The following is a 24288-nucleotide window of genomic DNA, read 5'->3' on the forward strand; positions in this document are numbered from 1 at the left end:
CTGATTTTTTTTCTGATTTTTTTTTTCCAATTTTTTCCCAATTTTCCCGATTTTTCCCGATTTTTTTCTGATTTTTCCCCAATTTTTTCCAATTTTTGTGATTTTTTTTCCTATTTTTTCTCAATTTTTCCGATTTTTCCCGATTTTTTGGCTGATTTTTTCCCAATTTTTTCCATTTTTGTGATTTTTTCCTATTTTTCTCAATTTTTTCCTGATTTTTTTTCAATTTTTTTTCAATTTTTTTTCTGATTTTTTCCGATTTTTTTTTTTTTTGGTTCGATTTTTCCCTGATTTTTTCATTATTTTTTCCCCAATTTTTCCCGATTTTTTTCTGATTTTTTCGGATACTTTTCTGTTTTTTTTCTGATTTTTTTCCGATTTTTTTCCGATTTTTTTTCCAATTTTTCTGGAATTTTTTTGATTTCTTTCCTGGTTTTTTTCCCATTTTTCTGATTTTCTTCTGATTTTTTTTTTCCAATTTTTTCTGATTTTAGGTATTTTATTCTGATTTTTTCAGGAGTTTTTGGGGATTTTTTTGGTGATTTTAGGGATTTTTTTGGTGATTTTTAGGGATTTTTCTGGGCGCATTTTGGGGGTTTTTGGCTGCGGAGCCCAAATGCAGCGGGGCCCCGAGCGAGGGCAGCACGCGGCGGCCCCGGCACTGCCGCAAGACGCACGCCTCGCGCCTGGGGACAACATGGGAAACAAACAGTGGGAAAAATTCAGCCTTCCGCCAGTTTCTCCTATGTCTTCCTCGCTTTTTTCGGATTTTTTCTGATTTTTCTGATTTTTCTGATTTTTTCTGATTTTTTCTGATTTTTTCCTATTATTTCCCGATTTTTTTTCTGATTTTTTTTTCCAATTTTTCCCGATTTTTTCCCGATTTTTTTCTGATTTTTTTCCCAAATTTTTTTCATTTTTTTTTTCTGATTTTTTCCTACTTTTTCCTGATTTTTTCCTGATTTTTTCAGATTTGTTTCAGATTTTTTCCTGATTTTTTCTGATTTTTTTCTGATTTTTTTCTGATTTTTTCTGATTTTTTTCCTATTATTTCCCGATTTTTTTTCTGATTTTTTTTTCCAATTTTTTTTCCAATTTTTCCCGATTTTTCCCGATTTTTTTCTGATTTTTTCCCAATTTTTTTCCATTTTTTTTGTGATTTTTTTCCTATTTTTCTCAATTTTTCCCGATTTTTCCCGATTTTTGGCTGATTTTTTTCCCAATTTTTTTCCATTTTTTTGTGATTTTTTTCCTATTTTTTCTCAATTTTTTCCTGATTTTTTCCGATTTTTTTTCAATTTTTTTCTGATTTTTTTCCGATTTTTTTTTTTTTTTGGTTCCGATTTTTTCCCTGATTTTTTCATTATTTTTTCCCCAATTTTTCCCGATTTTTTTCTGATTTTTTCGGATACTTTTTTGTTTTTTTTCTGATTTTTTTCCGATTTTTTTCCGATTTTTTTTCCAATTTTTCTGAATTTTTTTTCGATTTCTTTCCTGGTTTTTTTCCGATTTTTTTCTGATTTTCTTCTGATTTTTTTTCCAATTGTTTCTGATTTTTAGGTATTTTATTCTGATTTTTTTCAGGAGTTTTTGGGGATTTTTTTGGTGATTTTTAGGGATTTTTTTGGTGATTTTTAGGGATTTTTTTGGGCGCATTTTGGGGGTTTTTGGCTGCGGAGCCCAAATGCAGCGGGGCCCCGAGCGAGGGCAGCACGCGGCGGCCCGCACTGCCAAGACGCACGCGCCCGATGCCTGCATCGAGAAACGGACTTTTGGGGAAAAGCATCACTTCTGCCAGTTTCTCCTATTTTTCCCGACTTTTTTCTGATTTTTTTTCTGATTTTTTTCTGATTTTTTTCTGATTTTTTCTGATTTTTTTCCTATTATTTCCCGATTTTTTTTCTGATTTTTTTTTCCAATTTTTCCCGATTTTTCCCGATTTTTTTCTGATTTTTTCCCAAATTTTTTTCAATTTTTTTCTGATTTTTTCCCGACTTTTTCCTGATTTTTTCCTGATTTTTTTCAGATTTGTTTCAGATTTTTTCCTGATTTTTCTGATTTTTTTTCTGATTTTTTCTGATTTTTTTCTGATTTTTTTCCTATTATTTCCGTTTTTTTTCTGATTTTTTTTTCCAATTTTTTTTCCAATTTTTCCCGATTTTTCCCGATTTTTTTCTGATTTTTTCCCAATTTTTTTCCAATTTTTTTGTGATTTTTTTCCTATTTTTTCTCAATTTTTTCCCGATTTTTCCCGATTTTTTGGCTGATTTTTTCCCAATTTTTTCCATTTTTTTGTGATTTTTTTCCTATTTTTTCTCAATTTTTCCTGATTTTTCCGATTTTTTTCAATTTTTTTGATTTTTTTCGATTTTTTTTTTTTGGTTCGATTTTTTCCCTGATTTTTTCATTATTTTTCCCCAATTTTTCCCATTTTTTTTTTCTGATTTTTTCGGATACTTTTCTGTTTTTTTTCTGATTTTTTTCCGATTTTTTTCCGATTTTTTTTCCAATTTTTCTGAATTTTTTTTCGATTTCTTTCCTGGTTTTTTTCCGATTTTTTTCTGATTTTCTTCTGATTTTTTTTCCAATTTTTCTGATTTTTAGGTATTTTATTCTGATTTTTTTTCAGGAGTTTTGGGGATTTTTTTTTGGTGATTTTAGGATTTTTTTGGTGATTTTAGGGATTTTTCTGGGCTTATTTTGGGGTTTTGGCTGCGGAGCCAAATGCAGCGGGCCCCGAGCGAGGGCAGCACGCGGGGCGTGCCGCACTGCCGCACACGCCCCGCGCCTCGCATCGAAACGGACTTTTGGGGAAAAGCATCACTTCTGCCAGTTTCTCCTATTTCTTCCCGAATTTTTTCTGATTTTTTTCTGATTTTTTTCTGATTTTTTTTTTCCTTGATTTTTTTCTGATTTTTTCTGATTTTTTTCCTATTATTTCCGATTTTTTTTTCTTTTTTTTCCGATTTTTTTCCAATTTTTCCCGATTTTTCCCGATTTTTTCTGATTTTTCCCAATTTTTTTTCAATTTTTTCTGATTTTTCCCGATTTTTTCTGATTTTTCCTGCTTTTTCTTGTGATTTGTTTCAGATTTTTCCTGATTTTTTTCTGATTTTTTTTTCTGAATTTTTCTGATTTTTTCATGATTTTTCATTTTTTTTCCTTTTTTTCTGATTTTTTCCATTTTTGACCGTTTTTTCCCTTTTTTTGTTGTTTTTTCAGCAATTTTGGGGTCTCACCTGGGGTCCCCGTAGTAGCCAGGCACGCACTTATCCCAGTGGAGCCCCTGGTGGTGGGGCTGGCAATGACACCGCCCAGCCTGGCGCTTTGGGCCGTTTTGGGTGGATTTTTTCCATTTTTGACCGTTTTTTTCCCTTTTTTTTTTGTTTCTTCGGCAATTTTGGGGTCTCACCTGGGGTCGCCGTAGTAGCCGGGCGCGCAGCGGTCGCAGTGGGGCCCCGTGGTGGGCGGCAGGCAGTGGCAGAGCCCCGAGCTGCGGTGACAGAAGCCGCTGGGGTCCCCGTGGGCCGTGGCAGCCGCAGGGGCGGCACTCCGCCGAGCCCGCTGGGCCGAAACTGCCGGGCGGCAGCGCTGGCACCGCGGGCCCTCCCGGCCCAGTCTGGGGCAAAACACGGAAATTGGTTAAACGGGAAAAGGGCAAAACCTGAGAAAAACGGTGAAAAAAAATGGGGAAAATCGGTGGAAAATGGGGAAAAATGGGTGGAAAAACAGGGAAATAATGGGTTAAAATGGGGAAATAATGGGTTAAAATGGGGATTTGGGAGCCTCTGCTCACTGGTATTATGAGGGCCTCCGTCCAGTCTGGGGCAAAAACACGGAAATTGGTTAAAATGGGGAAAAGGGCAAAACCCGGGAAAATCGGGGTGAAAAATGGGGAAAAATCGGTGGAAAAACGGGAAATAATGGGTTAAAATGGGGAAATAATGGGTTAAAATGGGGATTTGGGAGCCTCTGCTCACTGGTATTATGAGGGCCTCCGCCCAGTCTGGGGCAAAACACGGAAATTGTTAAAATGGGGAAAAGGGCAAAAAACCCGGGGAAAATCGGTGAAAAAATGGGGAAAATCGGTGGAAAAACGGGGAAATAATGGGTTAAAATGGGGAAATAATGGGTTAAAATGGGGATTTGGGAGCCTCTGCTCACTGGTATTATGAGGGCCTCCGTCCAGTCTGGGGCAAAACACGGGAAATTGGTTAAAATGGGGAAAAGGGCAAAACCCGGGAAAATCGGTGAAAAAATGGGGAAAATCGGTGGAAAAACGGGGAAATAATGGGTTAAAATGGGGAAATAATGGGTTAAAATGGGGATTTGGGAGCCTCTGCTCACTGGTATTATGAGGGCCTCCGCCCAGTCTGGGGCAAAAACACGGAAATTGGTTAAAATGGGAAAAGGGCAAAACCCGGGAAAATCGGTGAAAAATGGGGAAAATCGGTGGAAAACGGGGAAATAATGGGTTAAAATGGGGAAATAATGGGTTAAAATGGGGATTTGGGAGCCTCTGCTCACTGGTATTATGAGGGGCCTCCGCCCAGTCTGGGGCAAAAACACGGGAAATTGGTTAAAATGGGGAAAAGGGCAAAAAACCCGGGGAAAATCGGTGAAAAAATGGGGAAAATCGGTGGAAAAACGGGGAAATAACGGGTTAAAATGGGGATTTGGGAGCCTCTGCTCACTGGTACTGCGGGGCCCTCCGTCCAGTCTGGGGCAAAAACACGGGAAATTGGTTAAAACGGGGAAAAGGGCCAAAAACCTGAGAAAAAACGGTGAAAAAATGGGAAAAATCGGGGGAAACATGGGGTTAAAATGGGGTTAAAATGGGTTAAAACGGGGTTAAAATGGGGATTTGGGGGGATTTTGGGGTTTTTGGGAAGGGGCGGCAGCGCTGGCACCGCGGGCCCTCTGTCCAGTCTGGGGCAAAAACAACAAGAAATGGTTAAAATGGGGAAAAGGGCAAAAAATCTGAGAAAAAACGATGAAAAAATAGGAAAAAACCGGGAAATAATGGGTTAAAATGGGGTTAAAATGGGGATTTGGGAGCCTCTGCTCACTGGCACTGCGGGGCCCCCCATCCAGTTTGGGGCAAAAACACGGGAAATTGGTTAAAATGGGGAAAAGGGCAAAAAACCCAGGAAAAATCTGGGAAAAAATAGGAAAAATCGGGGGAAAAATGGGGTTAAAATGGGGATTTGGGGTTTTGGGAAGGGGCGGCAGCGCTGGCACCGCGGGCCCTCCACCCAGTCTGGGGCAAAAACACGGGAAATTGGTTAAAATGGGGAAAAGGGCAAAAAACCTGAGAAAAAACGGTGAAAAATTGGGAAAAATCGGGGGAAACATGGGGTTAAAATGGGTTAAAATGGGGTTAAAATGGGGATTTGGGGGGGATTTTGGGGTTTTGGGAAGGGGCGGCAGCGCTGGCACCACGGGCCCTCTGTCCAGTCTGGGGCAAAAACACGGGAAATTGGTTAAAATGGGGAAAAAACTGTGAAAAAAATGGGGACAATTTTGGGGTGAATTTTGAGATTTTAGGCTGAATTTGGGATGAAATTTTTGGGATTTTGGGGTGAATTTAAGGTAAATTAGGGGTGAATTTGGGGTAAATTTGGGATCCCAGATTTCTGATGTTCCTGGGGTGATTTTGGGATGAAAGTTTTGGGATTTTGGGGCAGAATTTGGGGACAAATGTGGAGGTTTTGGGACAAATTTCACTGCTGGATTTTCGCCCTGCCTGGGGCTGATTTTGGGGTGAATTTGGGGTAAATTTGAGCTCCCATATTTTTGAGGTTCCTGGGATGATTTTGGGGTGAATTTGAGTGAATTTTGGGGATAAATGAGGGGTTTTTGGGGCGAGTTTGGGACAAATTTCGCTGCTGGATTTTCGCCCTGCCTGGGCTGATTTTGGGGTGAATTTTGGGGATTTTGTGGTGAATTTGAGCTGAATTTCAGCTCCCATATTTTTGAGGTTCCTGGGATGATTTTGGGGTGAATTTGGGTGAATTTTGGGGCGGAATTTAGGGTGATTTTGGGGGCGATTTTGGGGCAAATTTTGGTCCCAGATTTTTACCCTCCCAGGACTCATTTTGGGGTGGATTTTTGGGGAATTTGGGATGAATTTGGGGTAAATTAGAGTTCCCAGATTTTTGAGGTTTCTGGGGTGAATTTTGGGGTGATTTTGGGCACGAATTTGGCAATAAATGTGGAGTTTTTGGGACAAATTTCACTCCTGGATTTTCGCCCTGCCGGGGCTGATTTTGGGGTGAATTTGGGTGAATTTGGGGCTCACTCTGGCACTGGTCGCACACGCCGAGGCCCTGGCGCTCGCAGGAGCTCTGGAAGGGACAGACCCAGGATTTGGGGTGAATTTGGGTGAATTTGGGTGAATTTGGGGCTCACTCTGGCACTGGTCGCACACGCTGCCCTGGCGCCGCAGGGAGCTCTGGAAGGGACAGACCCAGGATTTGGGGTGAATTTGGGTGAATTTGGGGCTCACTTGGCACTGGTCGCGACACGCCAAGCCCTGGGCTCGCGAGGAGCTCTGGAAGGGACAGACCCAGGATTTGGGGGTGAATTTGGGTGAATTTGGGTGAATTTGGGGCTCACTCTGGCACTGGTCGCACACGGGGGCCCCTGGCGCTTTTAGAGGAGCTCTGGAAGGGACAGACCCAGGATTTGGGGTGAATTTGGGTGAATTTGGGTGAATTTGGGGCTCACTCTGGCACTGGTCGCGACACGGACCCCTGGCGGGTGAGGAGCTCTGGAAGGGACAGACCCAGGATTTGGGGTGAATTTGGGTGAATTTGGGGCTCACTTGGCACTGGTCGCACACGCCGGGGCCCTGGCGCAACGCAGGAGACTCTGGAAGGGACAGACCCAGGATTTGGGGTGAATTTGGGGTAAATTTGGGGTCTCAGATTTCTGACCTTCCAGGGCTGATTTTGGGGTGAATTTTTGGGGGGGATTTTTGGGATGAATTTGGGGTAAATTAGAGTTCCCAGATTTTGAGGTTTCTGGGGTGAATTTGGGTGAATTTTGGGTGATTTTGGGCACGCAATTTGGGGATAAATGTGGAGTTTTGGGGCGATTTTTGGGACAAATTTGGCTGCTGGATTTTCACCCTCACTGCCGGGGCTGATTTTGGGGTGAATTTGGGTGAATTTGGGGCTCACTCTGGCACTGGTCGCACACGCCGGGGCCCTGGCGCTCGCAGGAGCTCTGGAAGGGACAGACCCAGGATTTGGGGTGAATTTGGGTGAATTTGGGTGAATTTGGGGCTCACTCTGGCACTGGTCGACTTGGGGCCCCTAATTGGAGGAGCTCTGGAAGGGACAGACCCAGGATTTGGGGTGAATTTGGGTGAATTTGGGGTCTCAGATTTCTGACCTTCCAGGGCTGATTTTGGGGTGGATTTTTGGGGAATTTGGGATGAATTTGGGGTAAATTAGAGTTCCCAGATTTTTGAGGTTTCTGGGGTGAATTTTGGGGTGATTTTGGGCACGAATTTGGCAATAAATGTGGAGTTTTTGGGACAAATTTCACTCCTGGATTTTCGTCCTGCCGGGGCTGATTTTGGGGTGAATTTGGGGAATTTGGGGGGGCTCACTCTGGCACTGGTCGGGACACGCCGGGCCCTGGCGCCGCAGGAGCTCTGGAAGGGACAGACCCAGGATTTGGGGTGAATTTGGGTGAATTTGGGGCTCACTCTGGCACTGGTCGCACATTTGGGGGCCCTGGCGATCAGGAGCTCTGGAAGGACAGACCCAGGATTTGGGGGGAATTTGGGGTAAATTTGGGGTCTCAGATTTCTGACCTTCCAGGGCTGATTTTGGGGTGAATTTTTGGGGGATTTTGGGATGAATTTGGGGTAAATTAGAGTTCCCAGATTTTTGAGGTTTCTGGGGTGAATTTGGGTGAATTTTGGGGTGATTTTGGGCACGAATTTGGGAATAAATGTGGAGTTTTTGGGACAAATTTCGCTGCTGGATTTTCACCCTGCCTGGGGTGATTTTGGGGTGAATTTGGGTGAATTTGGGGCTCACTCTGGCACTGGTCGCACTTTGGGGGGCCCTGGCGCCGCAGGAGCTCTGGAAGGGACAGACCCAGGATTTGGGGGAATTTGGGTGAATTTGGGGCTCACTCTGGCACTGGGGGCACACGGGCCCTGGCCGCAGGAGCTCTGGAAGTTGCAGCCGCGAGTCCAGGGGAGCACTGCGGGGATTTGGGAGCCGATTAGGCTGGGGGCTCGTCCAGCCCAGGTGACAAACGCAGGTGAAGTCGGGGGGCCCCGAGCAGGAGCCGTGGCCGCAGTCGGACAAACACCTGGGGGGAGAGGAACCCAAAATTCCCATTTTGGTACCATAAAAATCCAAAATTCCCACAAAAAAATCCGAATTCTGAACCCATAATACACCAAAATGAACCCAAAATTCCCATTTTTGTACCATAAAAATTCAAAATTCCCACAAAAAATCTGAATTCTGGGCACCAAGAATGGAAAAATAAACCCAAAATTCCGATTTTTGTACCATAAAAATCCAAAATTCCCACAAAAATCTGAACTCTGGGCACTAAGAATGGAAAAATAAACCCAAAATTCCCATTTTGGAACCATAAAAATCCAAAATTCCCACAAAAAATCCGAATTCTGAACCCATAATACACCAAAATGAACCCAAAATTCCCATTTTTGTACCATAAAAATCCAAAATTTCCACGAAAAAATCTGAATTCTGGGTACTAAGAATGGAAAAATAAACCCAAAATTCCAATTTCTGTACCACAAAAATCCAAAATTCCCATCAAAAAATCTGAATTCTGAACCCATAATACACCAAAATTAACCCAAAATTCCCATTTTTGTACCATAAAAATCCAAAATTCCCACAAAAAAATTCGAATTCTGAACCCATAATACACCAAAATTAACCCAAAAATCCCATTTTTGTACCATAAAAATCCAAAATTCCCAAAAAGAACTGAATTCTGGGCACCAAGAATGGACAAATAAAGCCAAAATTCCCATTTTTGTACCATAAAAATCCAAAATTCCCACCAAAAAATCCAAATTCTGAACCCATAATACACCAAAATGAACCCAAAAATCCCATTTTTGTACCATAAAAATCCAAAATTCCCAAAAAATCCGAATTCTGAACCCATAATACACCAAAATGAACCCAAAAATCCCATTTTTGTACCACAAAAATCCAAAATTCCCAAAAAAAATCTGAATTCTGGGCACCAAGAATGGAAAAATAAACCCAAAATTCCCATTTTGGTACCATAAAAATCCAAAATTCCCACAAAAAACCTGAATTCTGAACCCATAATACACCAAAATTAACCCAAAAATCCCATTTTGGTACCATAAAATCCAAAATTCCCACAAAAAAATCCGAATTCTGAACCCATAATACACCAAAATGAACCCAAAATTCCCATTTTTGTACCATAAAAATTGAAAATTCCCACAAAAAAGCCAAAATCTGGGCACTTAGAACGCAAAAATGAACCCAAAATTCAGATTTTTGTGCCATAAAAATCCAAAATTCCCACCAAAAAATCTCAATTCTGGGTACTAAGAATATAAAACTCCAATTTCCCCCATCTTTCCCCAATTTTCCTCCAATTTTCCTCCAATTTACCCCAGCTTCTCCCATTTTTCCTCCCAAATTTTCTCCCAATTTTCCTCCTAATTCCCTTTCAATTTTTCCCATTTTTCTTCCAATTTTTCTCGAATTTTCCCCAAATTTTCTCCCCAATTTCCCCCCCCACTCATCCCCCATCTCCCCCCGTATCTCGGCCGTTTCTCGGCCGCCGCAAGCTTTTTTTTTTTTTGTTTTTGCCCAAATTTTCCCAATTTTTTGCCCAATTTTCCCCACAATTTTCCCCATTTTTCCTCCAGTTTTTCCCATATTTTCACCCAGTTTTCCTTATTTTTTCAGCCAATTTTTGCCCAATTTGCCTGCAATTTTTCCCATTTTCTCCTCCAATTTCCCCCATCTTTCCCCAATTTTCCTCCAATTTTCCTCCAATTTACCCCAGCTTCTCCCCTTTTTCCTCCCAAATTTTCTCTCAATTTTCCTCCTAATTTCCTTTCAATTTTTCCCAATTTTTCCGCCAATTTTTCTCGAATTTTCCCCAAATTTTCTCCCCAATTTCCCCCCACTCATCCCCCATCTCCCCCCATATCTCGGCCGTTTCTCGGCCGATTTTTGCGCTTTTTTTTTTGTTTTTGCCCAAATTTTCCCAATTTTTTGCCCAATTTTCCGCACAATTTTCCTCCAATTTACCCCAGTTTCTCCCATTTTTCCTCCCAAATTTTTCCCATATTTTCTCCCAATTTTCCTCCCATTTTTTCACCCAATTTCCCCCACTCATCCCCCGTTTCCCCCCGTATCTCGGCCGTTTCTCGGCCGATTTTCGCGCGGTTTTTTTTGTTTTTCCCCAAATTCCCGGCCCAGTTCCCTCACGTGGGCTCGCAGGCGGTGACGCCGTCGCCCTGGAAGCCGCGCTGGCAGCGGCACTGGAAGCTGCCGGGGCTGTTGTGGCACCGCGCCCGCGGGTGGCACCGCGCCAGCCCCAGCGCGCACTCGTCCACGTCCGGGCACGCGCCGTACGACCACTGGGGGGCGCTGCCGCGGGCACCCTGACCATTCACATGGGCACTCTGCTGGTCACTCAAACGGTCACCCTGGTGGGCACTCTGCTGGGCACTCTGCTGGGCATTCAAATGGTCACTCTGCTGGGCACTCTGCTGGGCACTCTGCTGGGCACTCTGCTGGGCATTCACATGGTCACTCTGCTGGGCACTCAAACGGTCACCCTGGTGGTCATCCTGGGCACTCTGCTGGGCATTCAAATGGTCACTCTGCTGGTCACTCAAACGGCCACCCTGGTGGTCACTCTGCTGGGCACTCTGCTGGGCACTCTGCTGGGCATTCAAATGGTCACCCTGGTGGTCATTCAAATGGTCACTCTGCTGGGCACTCTGCTGGGCATCCTGCTGGTCATCCTGCTGGGCATCCTGGTGGTCACTCTGCTGGGCATGCAAATGGTCATCCTGCTGGTCACTCAAACGGTCGCCCTGGTGGTCATTCTGGGCACTCTGCTGGGCACTCTGCTGGTCATTCAAATGGTCACTCTGCTGGGCATTCAAATGGTCACTCTGCTGGGCATCCTGCTGGGCATCCTGCTGGGCACTCTGCTGGTCATTCAAATGGTCACCCTGGTGGGCATCCTGCTGGGCATCCTGCTGGTCATTCTGGTGGTCATTCTGGTGGTCATTCAAATGGTCACCCTGGTGGGCATTCTGCTGGGCATCCTGCTGGGCACCCTGCTGGTCATCCTGCTGGTCATTCAAATGGTCATCCTGCTGGGCATTCAAATGGTCACCCTGGTGGTCACTCAGGTGGTCATTCAAATGGTCACCCTGGTAGTCATTCTGGGCACTCTGCTGGTCATTCAAATGGTCACTCAGGTGGTCATTCAAATGGTCACCCTGCTGGTCATTCTGGTGGACAATCAGGTGGTCACTCTGGTAGTCATTGGGGTCACCCTGCTGGTCACTCTGGTGGTCATGCTGGTCACTCTGGTGGTCATTCTGGGCACTCTGGTGGTCACTCAGATGGTCATTCACCCCAGTGGTCACCCTGGTGGTCATTCTGGTGGACAATCAGGTAGGTGGTCACCCTGGTGGTCATTGTGGTCACCCCAGTGGTCATTGGGGTTACCCCAGTGGTCACCCTGCTGGTCACTCTGATGGTCATTCTGGGCACTCTGGTGGGCACCCTGGTGGTCATTGGGGTCACTCAGGAGGTCATCGGGGTCACTCAGGTGGTCATCTGGGTCACCCCAGTGGTCATTGGGGTCACTCTGGAGGTCATCGGGGTCACTCAGGTGGTCATTTGGGTCACCCCAGTGGTCATTGGGGTCACCCTGGAGGTCACCCTGGTGGTCACTGTGGTGGTCACTTATGTGGTCACTCACCTGGTCACTCAGGTGGTCACTCAGGTGGTCACTGTGGTCACTCAGGTCACTGTGGTCACTCAGGTGGTCACTGTGGTCACTCACGTGGTCACTGTGGTCACTGTGGTCACTCAGGTGGTCACTCTGGTCACTCGGGTGGTCACTGTGGTCACTCTGGTCACTGTGGTCACTCACGTGGTCATTGTGGTCACTCAGGTGGTCACTGTGGTCACTGTGGTGGTCACTGTGGTCACTCAGGTGGTCACTGTGGTCACTCAGGTCATTGTGGTCACTCTGGTCATTGTGGTCACTCAGGTGGTCACTGTGGTCACTCAGGTGGTCACTCACGTGGTCATTGTGGTCACTCAGGTGGTCACTCACGTGGTCACTCACGTGGTCACTCTGGTCATTGTGGTCACTCAGGTGGTCACTGTGGTCACTCAGGTGGTCACTGTGGTCACTGTGGTCACTCAGGTGGTCACTGTGGTCACTCACGTGGTCACTGTGGTCACTCAGGTCACTGTGGTCACTGTGGTGGTCACTCAGGTGGTCACTGTGGTCACTGTGGTCACTGTGGTCACTCAGGTCACTGTGGTCACTCAGGTGGTCACTGTGGTCACTCACGTGGTCACTCATGTGGTCACTGTGGTCACTGTGGTCACTCAGGTGGTCACTGTGGTCACTCACGTGGTCACTCATGTGGTCACTGTGGTCACTGTGGTCACTGTGGTGGTCATTGTGGTCACTCAGGTGGTCACTGTGGTCACTCACGTGGTCACTGTGGTCACTCAGGTGGTCACTGTGGTCACTCACGTGGTCACTCACGTGGTCACTGTGGTCACTCACGTGGTCACTCAGGTCACTGTGGTCACTCAGGTGGTCACTCAGCTGGGCCAGAGCCGCGGAGCAGTTGGGGAAGTGGTGCAGCCCCGAGAAGTCGCCCTCGAAGCAGCTGGGGAAGGGAAATTTGGGGAAAATTTGGGGGGAAAATTTGGGAATTTTGGGGGTTTTGGGGGAGGGGTGAAATGGGAGAAAAGGGGAAAAAATGGGAATTGGGGTGAAAAAAAGGCAAATGGGGATGGAAAAGGGTAGGATTGGGTGATAAAAATCGGTGAAATTAAACTCAAAATAGCTGCAAAAAGAGGCAAAATCAGCCCCACGAAAAAACCCCAAAGAAAGCCCAAAATCAGCCCAAAAAACCCCAAAATCAGCTCCACAATCAGCTGAAAAAAATCCCAAAAATCACTCAAAAACACCCCCAAATCAGCCCCCAAAAAAGCCCAAAATCACAAAAAACAAACCCCGAAGCCCCCAGCCCCAATTGAAGCCCCCAGACCCAACTGAAGCCCCCAGACCCCTCCCAAACCCTTCCCAGAAGGGAATCCCAAACTCCAGGACCCAAAATCACCAAAATTCCCCCAACTTTCCCCCCAAACCCCCAAAATCCGGGACCCCCCAAACTCCCCCGAAGCCCCCAGCCCCAATTGAAGCCCCCAGCCCCAGCTGAAGCCCCCAGCCCCAGCTGAAGCCCCCAGCCCCAATTCGGACCTGCCGAGCGCGGGGTTCGGCCGCCGCCCGCACCAGCCGCAGCCGTGCTGGCTCAGACACTCCTGGCAGGAGCCGAGCTGGGAGCAGCCCCGGCACTGCGGGGCCGAGTGAACGCTGCAAAAAAACCCCAAAATCGCCCCCAAAATCAACTCCCAGAGCTTCGGGAACCCCAAAAACCCCCAAAACCACCCCAAAAACCCCACAAACCACCCCAAAAAACCCCCAAAACCACCCCAAAAACCCCACAAAACCACCCCAGAAACCCCACAAAACCACCCCAGAAACCCCACAAAACCACCCCAAAAACCCCCCAAAACCACCCAAAAACCCCACAAACCACCCCAAAAACCCCCAAAACCACCCCAGAAACCCACAAAACCACCCCAAAACCCCCAAAACCACCCCAGAAACCCCCAAAACCACCCCAAAAACCCCAAAAACCACCCCAAAAAAAACCCCCAAAACCACCCCAGAAGGGCCCACAAAACCACCCCTAAAACCCCCACAAAACCACCCCAAAACCCCTAAAACCGCCCCCCAAAACCCCCAAAAACCACCCCAGAAACCCACCCCACAAACCACCCCAAAACCCCACAAAACCACCCCAAAACCCCTAAAACCCCCAAAACCCCCAAAGCACCCCTAAAACCCCACAAACCACCCCAAAAAACCCCACAAAACCACCCTAAAACCCCTAAAAAAAGCACCCCTAAAAACCCCACAAAACCCCCCAAAGCACCTAAAACCCCCAAAGCCATGAGGCCCCCAGAAACCCCACAAAACCACCCCAAAAACCCCCCCAAAACCCCACAAACCACCCCAAACCCCCCCCAAAACCACCCCAAAAGCCCCCCAAAACCCCCCCAAAACCCCACAAAGCACCCCAAAACCCCACAAACCCCAAAACCCCCAAAACCACCCCAAAACCCAACAAAACCACCCCCAAACCCCCCATAACCACCCCAAAAACCCCCAAAACCACCCCAAAAACCCAAAAACCACCCCCAAAACCACCCCCAAAACCACCCTAAAACCACCCTAAAAAAACCACCCCAAACCCAACAAAACCACCCCAAAAACCCCACAAACCACCCCAAAACATTTTCGAGGGACCCAAAACCCATTTCAAAATCCCCAATCCCCAAACTCCCCCAAACCCCCAAAACCTCGTTAATTCCCCCAAAACCCCTCAAAACCCCCAAAACCCTTTTAAACCACCCCCAAATCCCCCTCAAAACCCCCTAAATTTGCCCAAATCGCCCCCAAATTTTCTCGAGGACCCCCAAAACCCCCCAACATTTTCCCCCCAACCCCCAAAAACTCCCCCAATCCCCATTAAATCCCCCATTAAATCGCCCCCAAAACCCCCCAAAACCCCCCAAAATCCCCTCAAGTCCCCCAAAACCCCTTAAATCCCCAAAATCCCTCCAAATTTTCCCAAAGGGCCCCCTAAATTTTCGGGGACCCCCCAGACATTTCTGGGACCCCCCAAAATCCCCAAACCTCATTCATTCGCCCCACAAAACCCCCAAATACTCCCCAAAACCCCCAAAATCCCCTCAAGTCCCCCAAACCCCCTAAATTTTCCCAAAACCCCTCCAAATTTTCCCAAATGGCCCCCAAATTTCTCGAGGACCCCCCCAGACATTTCTGGGACCCCCAAAATCCCCAAACAAATCCCAAACGCCCCACAAAATCCCCCTTAAATGCCCCCCCTAAACCACTCCCCAAAACCGCCTTAAATCCCCCTAAAATCCCCTTAAATCCCCCCAAATCGCCCCCAAATTTCCCGAAATCGCCCCCAGATTTCTCGAGGACGCCCCCCAGATTTCTCGAGGACCCCCAGCCATTTCTGGGACCCCCCAAACCCCCCAAACCCCCATTAAATCCCCCTAAATCGCCCCCCCCAAATACCCCCCAAAACCCCTTAAAGCCCCCAAAACCGCCTTAAATCCCCCCAAAACCCCTCCAAACTCCCCCAAATCGCCCCCAAATTTCTCAAGGACGCCCCCAAATTTCTCGAGGACCCCCCCCAGCCATTTCGGGACCCCCAAACCCCCCCAACCCCCCAATCCCCCATGAAATCCCCCTTAAATCGCCCCCAAATACTCCCCAAAACCCCCTCAAATCGCCCCAAAACCGCCTTAGATCCCCTCAAAACCCCTCCAAATTTTCCCAAATCACCCCAAATTTCTCAAGGACGCCCCCAAATTTCGAGGACCCCCCAGACATCTGGGGACCCCCAATTTCCCAAAAACTCCCCAAACCCCCATTAAATCCCCATTAAATCGCCCCCCAAATACCCCCAAAACCCCTCAAATTGCCCCCCAAAACCCCTTAAATCCCCCCAAAACCCTCCAAATTCTTCCCCCCCCTCCCCCAAATTTTCGGGACCCCAAATTTCTCAAGGACGCCCCCCAGACATCTCGGGAGGACCCCCAGCCATTTCAGGGGACCCCCAAAACCCCCAAACCCCCCCAATCCCCCATAAAATCGCCCCCCAAATACTCCCCCAAAACCCCTCAAATCGCCCCCAAAACCCCTTAGATCCCCCCAAAACCCTCCAAACTCCCCCAAATCGCCCCCAAATTCTCGGGGACCCCAGACATCTCGAGGACCCCTCCAGACATCTTGGGACCCCCAAACCCCCAAACCTCCCCAATCCCCCATTAAATCCCCCATTAAATCGCCCCCAAATACTCCCCAAAATCCCCTCAAATCGCCCCAAAACCGCCTTAAATCCCCCCAAAACCCCTCCAAACTCCCCCAAATCGGGCCCCCAGATTTCTCAAGGACGCCCCCAGACATCTCGAGGACCCCCAGCCATTTCGGGGACCCCCAAACCCCCAAACCCCCCATTAAATCCCCATTAAATCGCCCCCAAATACTCCCCAAAACCCCCTTAAATCCCCCCAAAACCGCCTTAAATCCCCAAAACCCTCCAAACTCCCCAAATCGCCCCCCCAAATCTCGGAGGACCCCTCCAAATTTGGGGACCCCCTAAACCCCCAATCCCCCCCCCCTTAAATCGCCCCCGGGGACCCCCAAAATTTCAAGTCCCCCAAACGCCCCCAAACCCTCCAAATTTTCCCAAATCATCTCAAGGACGCCCCCCCGAGGACCCCCAGATTTCGGGGGACGCCCCCCAGACATCTCGAGGACCCCCCCATTTGGGGACCCCCAAACCCCCAAACCCCATTAAATCCCCCATTAAATCGCCCCAAATGCCCCCAAAAACCCCTTTAAATCCCCCAAACCGCCTTAAATCCCCCAAAACCCCTCCAAACTCCCCCAAATCGCCCCCAAATTTCCTGAGGACCCCCAGATTTCCCGAGGCCCCCCGATTCCAGCCCCCCATCTCACCTGTCGCTCCAGCCTCGGCACCCCCCGTACGGGTACCTGGCCAGGTAGGCTGCGAACAGGAAGCAGCGCCGCGCCGAGGGGCACCAGGCGCACGGCGAGGGGGGCGCCAGGCACGAGGAGCACGTGCTGCGGCTGGGGGGGGGCAGTGAGACCCTCCCAAATTCTGGGAACCCCGGAAACCCCAACCCAAAACCGGAGTTTTTGGAGCTTCCAGGAGCTAAAACCCCAAAAAGCACCCAGAAGAGCCCCAAAAATCCCTAAAATTACCTTGAGACCCCTCCCCAAAATGCCCCTGAGACCCTCCCCAAATTCGGGGAACCCTGAAACCCCCAACCTAAAAACCGGAGTTTTTTGGAGCTTCCAGGACCTAAAACCCCCAAAAGCACCAGAAGAGCCCCAAAAATCCTAAAATTACCTTGAGACCCCTCCCCCAAAATGCCCCTGAGACCCTCCCCAAATTCGGGGAACTCCCGGAAACCCCCAACCCAAAAAAAACCCGGAGTTTTTTGGAGCTGCCAGGACCTTTGGGCAGCCAAAAATGGCCCAAAATGGACCAAAAATGGACCAAAAAAGGCCCAAAATGGACCAAAAATGGCCCTGAAAGAACCCTGAGACCCTCCCCCAAAATGCCCCTGAGACCCTCCCCAAATTCGGGGAACCCCTGGAATCCCCAACCCAAACCCGGAGTTTTTTGGAGCTTCCAGGACCTTTCGGCAGCCAAAAATGGCCCAAAATGGACCAAAAAATCCCAAAAATTACCTTGAGACCCTCCCAAAATGCCCTGAGACCCCCTCCCAAATTGGGGAACCCCTGAACCCCCAACCCAAAACCCGGAGTTTTTTGGAGCTTCCAGGACCTTTGGGCAGCCAAAAATGGCCCAAAAATGGCCCAAAACAGCCTCAAAAATTTCCAAAAATGTCCTAAAATTACCCTGAGACCCCTCCCCAAAATGCCCCGAGACCCCTCCCCAAATTTAAGGAACCCCTGAATCCCCAACCCAAAACCTGGAGTTTTTGGAGCTTCCAGGACCTTTGGTAGCCAAAATGGCCCAAAATGGGACTGCAAAATGGCCCAAAATGGACCAAAATGGCCCAAATGGCCCTGGAAAGAAACCCTGAGACTCCCCCAAAAATGCCCCTGAGACCCTCCCCCCAACCGGGGAACCCCGGAATCCCCCAACCTGGGGCCTCCTGAGTTTTGGAGCTTCCAGGACCTTAAAGCAGCAAAAATGGCCCAAAAAGGCCCCAAAATGACCTAAAATTGCCCAAAATTGGCCAAATCCCCCCAAATGTCACCTGCTGCAGGGGGGGGGCACTTTTGGGGTCCCTGATGGGCCCCCCCAGGATCCCAAATCCCTTTAAAATCACCAAAAATGCCCCAAAAATCGCCCCAAAAATCACCAAAAAATCCCCAAAAAATGCAAAAAAATCTGAAATTGCCCAAAATGAGGGAAATTCAGCCCAAATGTCACCTGCTGCAGGGGGGGGGCACTTTTGGGTGTCCCTGATGGGCCCCTCAGGATCCCAAATCCCTTTAAAATCACCCAAAATGCCCCAAAATGCCCCAAAAATTGCCCAAAAAAATCACAAAAAAATCCCAAAAAATTTTAAAAAATCCCAAAATTGCCCAAAATGAGGGAAATTCTCCCCAAATGTCACCTGCTGCAGGGCACTGCTGGGGTCCTGATGGGCCCCCAGGATCCCAAATCCCTTTAAAATCACCAAAAATGCCCCCAAATGCCCCAAAAATTCCCCAAAATTGCCCCCAAAATCACCAAAAATCCCAAAAATTTAAAAATCCGAAATTGCCCCAAATGAGGGAAATTCAGCCCAAATGTCACCTGCTGCAGGGGGGGGGGGGGAGCACTTCTGGGGGTCCCTGATGGGCCCCCCAAGATCCCAAATCCCTTTAAAATCACCAAAAATGCCCCAAAAATCGCCCAAAAATCACCAAAAAAATTTTTAAAAAATGCAAAAAATTCCAAAATTGCCCAAAATGAGGGAAATTCTCCCCAAATGTCACCTGCTGCAGGGGAAGGGGCACTTTTGGGTGTCCCTGACGGTCACCCCAGGATCCCAAATCCCTTTAAAATCACCAAAAATGCCCCCAAATGCCCCAAAATTCCCCAAAAATTGCCCCAAAAATCACCAAAAAAATCACAAAAAATTTAAAAATCCCGAAATTGCCCCAAATGAGGGAAATTCAGCCCAAATGTCACCTGCTGCAGGCACTTTGGGGGGTCCCTGATGGTCACCCCAGGATCCCAAATCCCTTTAAAATCACTAAAAATGCCCCAAAAATCGCCCAAAAATCACCAAAAAAATTTAAAAAAAATGCAAAAAATTCCAAAATTGCCCAAAATGAGGGAAATTCTCCCCAAATGTCACCTGCTGCAGGGGAAGGGGCACTTTTGGGGGTCCCTGATGGTCACCCCAGCATCCCAAATCCCTTTAAAATCACCCAAAATGCCCCAAAAATCACAAAAAAAAAATCACAAAAAAATCCCAAAAAGTTTTTAAAAATTCTGAAATTGCCCAAAATGAGGGAAATTCTCCCCAAATGTCACCTGCTGCAGGGCACTGGGGGTCCCTGATGGGCCCCTCAGGATCCCAAATCCCTTTAAAATCACCAAAAATGCCCCCAAATGCCCCAAAATTCCCCAAAAATTGCCCCAAAAATCACCAAAAAAATCACAAAAAATTTAAAAATCCCAAATTGCCCCAAATGAGGGAAATTCAGCCCAAATGTCACCTGCTGGGGCACTTTTGGGGGTCCCTGATGGGCCCCTCAGGATCCTAAATCCCTTTAAAATCACCAAAAATGCCCCAAAAATCGCCCAAAAATCACAAAAAAATCACAAAAAATTTTAAAAAATCCCAAAATTGCCCAAAATGAGGGAAATTCAGCCCAAATGTCACCTGGGGGTCCCTGATGGGCCCCTCAGGATCCTAAATCCCTTTAAAATCACCAAAAATGCCCCCAAATGCCCCAAAATTCCCCAAAAATTGCCCCAAAAATCACCAAAAAAATCCCAAAAAAAAATTTAAAAATCCCGAAATTGCCCCAAATGAGGGAAATTCAGCCCAAATGTCACCTGCTGCAGGGGGGGGGGCACTGCTGGGGGTCCCTGACGGTCACCCCAGGATCCTAAATCCCTTTAAAATCACCCAAAATGCCCCAAAATGCCCCAAAATTCCCCAAAAATTGCCCCAAAAATCACCAAAAAAATCCCAAAAAATTTTTAAAAATCCCGAAATTGCCCAAAATGAGGGAAATTCAGCCCAAATGTCACCTGGGGGTCCCTGATGGGCCCCTCAGGATCCCAAATCCCTTTAAAATCACCAAAAATGCCCCCAAATGCCCCAAAATTCCCCAAAATTTGCCCCAAAAATCACCAAAAAAATCCCAAAAAAATTTAAAAAATCCGAAATTGCCCCAAATGAGGGAAATTCAGCCCAAATGTCACCTGCTGCAGGGGGGGGGACACTGCTGGGGGTCCCTGATGGGCCCCTCAGGATCCCAAATCCCTTTAAAATCACCAAAAATGCCCCAAAAATCGCCCCAAAAATCACCAAAAAAATAAAAAAAAAATGCAAAAAATTCCAAAATTGCCCAAAATGAGGGAAATTCTGCCCAAATGTCACCTGCTGCGGGGGGGGGCACTGCTGGGGGTCCCTGATGGGCCCCTCAGGATCCTAAATCCCTTTAAAATCACCAAAAATGCCCCCAAATGCCCCAAAATTCCCCAAAATTTGCCCCAAAAATCACCAAAAAAATAAAAAAAAAAATGCAAAAAATTCCAAAATTGCCCAAAATGAGGGAAATTCTGCCCAAATGTCACCTGCTGCAGGCACTGCTGGGGGTCCCTGATGGGCCCCTCAGGATCCTAAATCCCTTTAAAATCACCAAAAATGCCCCCAAAATGCCCCAAAAATTGCCCAAAAAAATCACAAAAAAATCCCAAAAAATTTTTTAAAATCCCGAAATTGCCCCAAATGAGGGAAATTCAGCCCAAATGTCACCTGCTGCAGGGGCACTGCTGGGGGGTCCCTGACGGCGGGCCGGGTCCCTCCCTCGGGCGGCTGCAGGACTAAGTCGCCCTGCTTGGGAGTCGGGGTCCCAGGGTCTGCCACTACAGAAAGGGTCCTGGAAGGACGAAATTGGGAGGGGTCACCCCAAAAATCCCACCCGAAAAAATCCCGGAGCCCCCAAAGACCCCAGAGCCCAAAAAAACCCCTGAAAAACTCGTTGGGAAATGGTGAAAATGGACCCCAAATCAACCCCAAAAATCAACCCCAAATTGACCCAAAATCCCCCAAATTCTACCCCAAAAAAAAATCAACCCCCAAATTGACCCCAAATTCACCCCAAACTGACCCAAAATCCCCCAAATTTACCCCAAATCCCCCCCAAAAATCAACCCCAAATTGACCCAAAATCCCCCAAAAAATCAACCCCAAATTCACCCCAAATTGACCCCAAATTCCCTCAAAAATCAACCCCAAATCCCCCCAAATTGACCCAAAATCCCCCCAAATTCCCTCAAAAATCAACCCCAAATCCCCCCAAATTGACCCAAAATCCCCCCAAATCCACCCCAAAAATCAGCCCCAAACCCCCGGATTCTCCCCCAAAATCCTGGACCCCCCAAAGACCCCAGAGCCCAAAAAAATCCCGAAAAAATCCGTTGGGAAATGGTGAAAATGGACCCAAAATCAACCCCAAATTCACCCCAAATCCCCCCAAAATCCCCCCAAATTCACCCCAAAATCCACCCCAAACCCCCCGGATTCCCCCCAAAATTCCCGAGTCCCCAAAGACCCCAGACCCAAAACCCCGAAAATGTAGTTGGGAAATGGTGAAAATGGACCCAAAATCCACCCCAAATTTACCCCAAATTCACCCAAAAATCCACCCCAAATCCCCCAAAGGTTCACCCCAAAATCCCCACAAATTGACCCAAAATTCCCCCAAAAATCCACCCCAAAACCCCGCAAAAATCCACCCCAAATTCCCCCAAATTCTCCCAAAAATCAACCCCAAACCCGCCCCAAATCCCCTCTAACCCCTCCCAACTTCCCCCAAAATCCCCTTTAACCCCCCAAATCCCCTTTTAACCCCCAAAATCCCCCCCTAAATCCCCCTCCCAACTTCCCCCAAAACCCCAAAACTTTCGGGACCCCTCCAAAATCCACTTTAAATGCCCCCAAACCCCCAAATCCCCCCCAAATCCCCTCTAACCCCTCCCAACTTCCTCCAAAATCCCCTTTAAACCCCCCAAAATCCCCCTAAATCCTCTTTCAGATCCCCCAAATTCCCCAAAGTCCCCTTTTAAATGCCCCCAAACCCCCAAATTTCCCCAAAATCCCCTTTAACCCCCCAAAATCCCCTAAATCCCCCCAAAACCCTTTTTTAACCCCCAAATCCCCTTTTTTAACTCCCCCCTAAAATCCCCTTTTTAACCCTCCCAACCTCCCCCAAAATCCCCTTTAAATGCCCTCAATCACCCCCAACATCCCCCAAAATCCCTTTTAACCCCCTCAAATCCCCTCTAATCCCTCCCAACCCCCCAAATTCCGCCCCAAAATCCCCTTTAACCTCCCCAAATCCCTTTTAATCCCCCCAAAATCCCCTTTTAACCCCCCAAAATCCCCCTTTAACCTCCCCTAAAATCCCTTTAACCTCCCCCAAATCCCCTTTAATCCCCCCCAAAATCCCCTTTAACCCCCAAAATCCCCTTTAACCTCCCCAAATCCCCTTTAACCCCCCCAAAATCCCCTTTAACCCCCCAAAATCCCCTTTAACCTCCCCAAAATCCCCTTTAACCTCCCCAAATCCCCTTTAAACCCCCCAAAATCCCCTTTAACCCCCAAAATCCCCTTTAACCCCCCCAAATCCCCTTTAAACCCCCCAAAATCCCCTTTAACCTCCCCCAAATCCCCTTTAACCCCCAAAATCCCTTTAACCCCCAAAATCCCCTTTAACCCCCAAATCCCCTTTTAACCTCCCCCCCAAATCCCCTTTAACCCCCAAAATCCCCTTTTTAACCTCCCCAAATCCCCTTTAACCCCCAAAATCCCCCTAAATCCCCCCAAAATCCCCTTTTTAACCTCCCCCAAATCCCCTTTAAACCCCCCAAAATCCCCTTTAACCCCCCCAAAATCCCCTTTAACCTCCCCCAAATCCCCTTTAACCCCCAAAATCCCCTTTAAACCCCCAAAATCCCCTTTAACCTCCCCAAATCCCTTTAAACCCCCAAAATCCCCTTTTAACCCCCAAAATCCCCCTTTAACCTCCCCAAATCCCCTTTAACCCCCCCAAAATCCCCCCTAAACCCCCCCAAAATCCCCTTTAACCCCCAAATCCCCTTTAAACCCCCAAAATCCCCTTTAAACCCCCAAAATCCCTCTTTTACCCTCCCCCAAATCCCCTTTAACCTCCCCCAAAATCCCCTTTAACCCCCAAAATCCCCTTTAACCTCCCCCAAATCCCCTTTAACCCCCTAAATCCCCTTTAACCCCCAAAATCCCCTTTTTTACCTCCCCCCAAAATCCCCTTTAACCCCCAAAATCCCCTTTTTAACCCCCCAAAATCCCCTTTAACCTCCCTAAATCCCCTTTAACCCCCCAAAATCCACTTTAAACCCCCAAAATCCCCTTTAACCTCCCCCCAAATCCCCTTTTAAACCCCCAAAATCCCCTTTAACCTCCCCAAATCCCCTTTAACCTCCCCAAATCCCCTTTAACCCCCAAAATCCCCCAAAATCCCTTTTAACCTCCCCCCAAAATCCCCTTTAACCCCCCCCAAATCCCCTTTAAACCCCCCAAAATCCCCTTTAAACCCCCCAAAATCCCCTTTAACCTCCCCCAAATCCCCTTTAACCCCCCCAAAATCCCTTTTAACCTCCCCCAAAATCCCTCTTTAACCTCCCCCAAATCCCTTTTAACCCCCAAATCCCCTTTAACCCCCCAAAATCCCCCCCAAAATCCCCTTTTAACCTCCCCAAATCCCCTTTAAACCCCCCCCAAAACCCTTTTAACCTCCCCCAAATCCCCTTTAAACCCCCTAAAAATCCCTTTTAAACCCCCCAAATCCCCTTTAACCCCCAAATCCCCTTTAACCCCCCAAAACCCCCAAAATCCCTTTAACCTCCCCCAAATCCCCCTTTAACCTCCCCCCAAATCCCCTTTAACCTCCCAAATCCCCTTTAAACCTCCCCAAATCCCCTTTTTTAAAACCCCCAAAATCCCTTTAACCTCCCCAAATCCCCTTTAACCCCTAAATCCCCTTTTAACTCCCCTAAATCCCCTTTAACCTCCCCAAATCCCCTTTAAACCCCCCCAAATCCCCTTTAAACCCCCAAAATCCCCTTTAACCTCCCCCAAAATCCCCTTT

At 47.6% G+C, this 24288-nt stretch overlaps 2 protein-coding genes across 2 annotated transcripts; both read right to left on the bottom strand.

Moving 5' to 3' along the window:
* Nucleotides 1-4690: 4690 nt before the first annotated feature.
* On the bottom strand, nucleotides 4691-12853 carry LOC115916030 (repetin-like). The gene is made up of 8 exons (XM_030969739.1): nucleotides 12829-12853; nucleotides 10488-11678; nucleotides 8153-8334; nucleotides 8055-8099; nucleotides 7619-7761; nucleotides 7185-7230; nucleotides 6827-6873; nucleotides 4691-4720 (listed from the first exon to the last, which is right to left on the bottom strand). The coding sequence occupies exons 2-8, from the start codon at nucleotides 11675-11677 to the stop codon at nucleotides 4691-4693; spliced, it is 1683 nt and encodes a 560-aa protein (XP_030825599.1). The 5' UTR covers nucleotide 11678; nucleotides 12829-12853.
* On the bottom strand, nucleotides 11702-22409 carry LOC115916031 (multiple epidermal growth factor-like domains protein 8). Its single transcript, XM_030969741.1, has 7 exons — nucleotides 22391-22409; nucleotides 20360-20420; nucleotides 16894-17025; nucleotides 13531-13644; nucleotides 12796-12934; nucleotides 11760-11952; nucleotides 11702-11706 (listed from the first exon to the last, which is right to left on the bottom strand). Exons 1-7 carry the CDS (start codon nucleotides 22407-22409, stop codon nucleotides 11702-11704), a joined length of 663 nt encoding a protein of 220 aa, XP_030825601.1.
* Nucleotides 22410-24288: the final 1879 nt, after the last annotated feature.

The sequence above is a fragment of the Camarhynchus parvulus genome, unplaced genomic scaffold (assembly GCF_901933205.1).
Source record: "Camarhynchus parvulus unplaced genomic scaffold, STF_HiC, whole genome shotgun sequence".
Classification (NCBI taxonomy): domain Eukaryota; kingdom Metazoa; phylum Chordata; class Aves; order Passeriformes; family Thraupidae; genus Camarhynchus; species Camarhynchus parvulus.

Bases quoted from the DNA above. Each gene is read 5' to 3' on its own strand.
- LOC115916031 (XM_030969741.1), bottom strand. The intron at 13,645-16,893 runs GTGAGATGGGGG...GTTTTTTTGCAG, and splicing joins TGCCGAGGCTGGAGCGACAG to CGTTCACTCGGCCCCGCAGT. The intron at 12,935-13,530 runs GTCCGAATTGGG...TCCCTTCCCCAG, and splicing joins CCGAACCCCGCGCTCGGCAG to CTGCTTCGAGGGCGACTTCT.
- LOC115916030 (XM_030969739.1), bottom strand. From the start codon at position 11,677: ATGACCACCAGGGTGACCACTGGGGTGAATGACCATCTGAGTGACCAC. The intron at 7,762-8,054 runs GTGAGCCCCAAA...CTGTCCTTCCAG, and splicing joins AAAGTGCGACCAGTGCCAGA to AGCTCCTGATCGCCAGGGCC. The intron at 7,231-7,618 runs GTGAGCCCCCCC...TGTCCCTTCCAG, and splicing joins GTGTCCCGACCAGTGCCAGA to AGCTCCTGCGAGCGCCAGGG.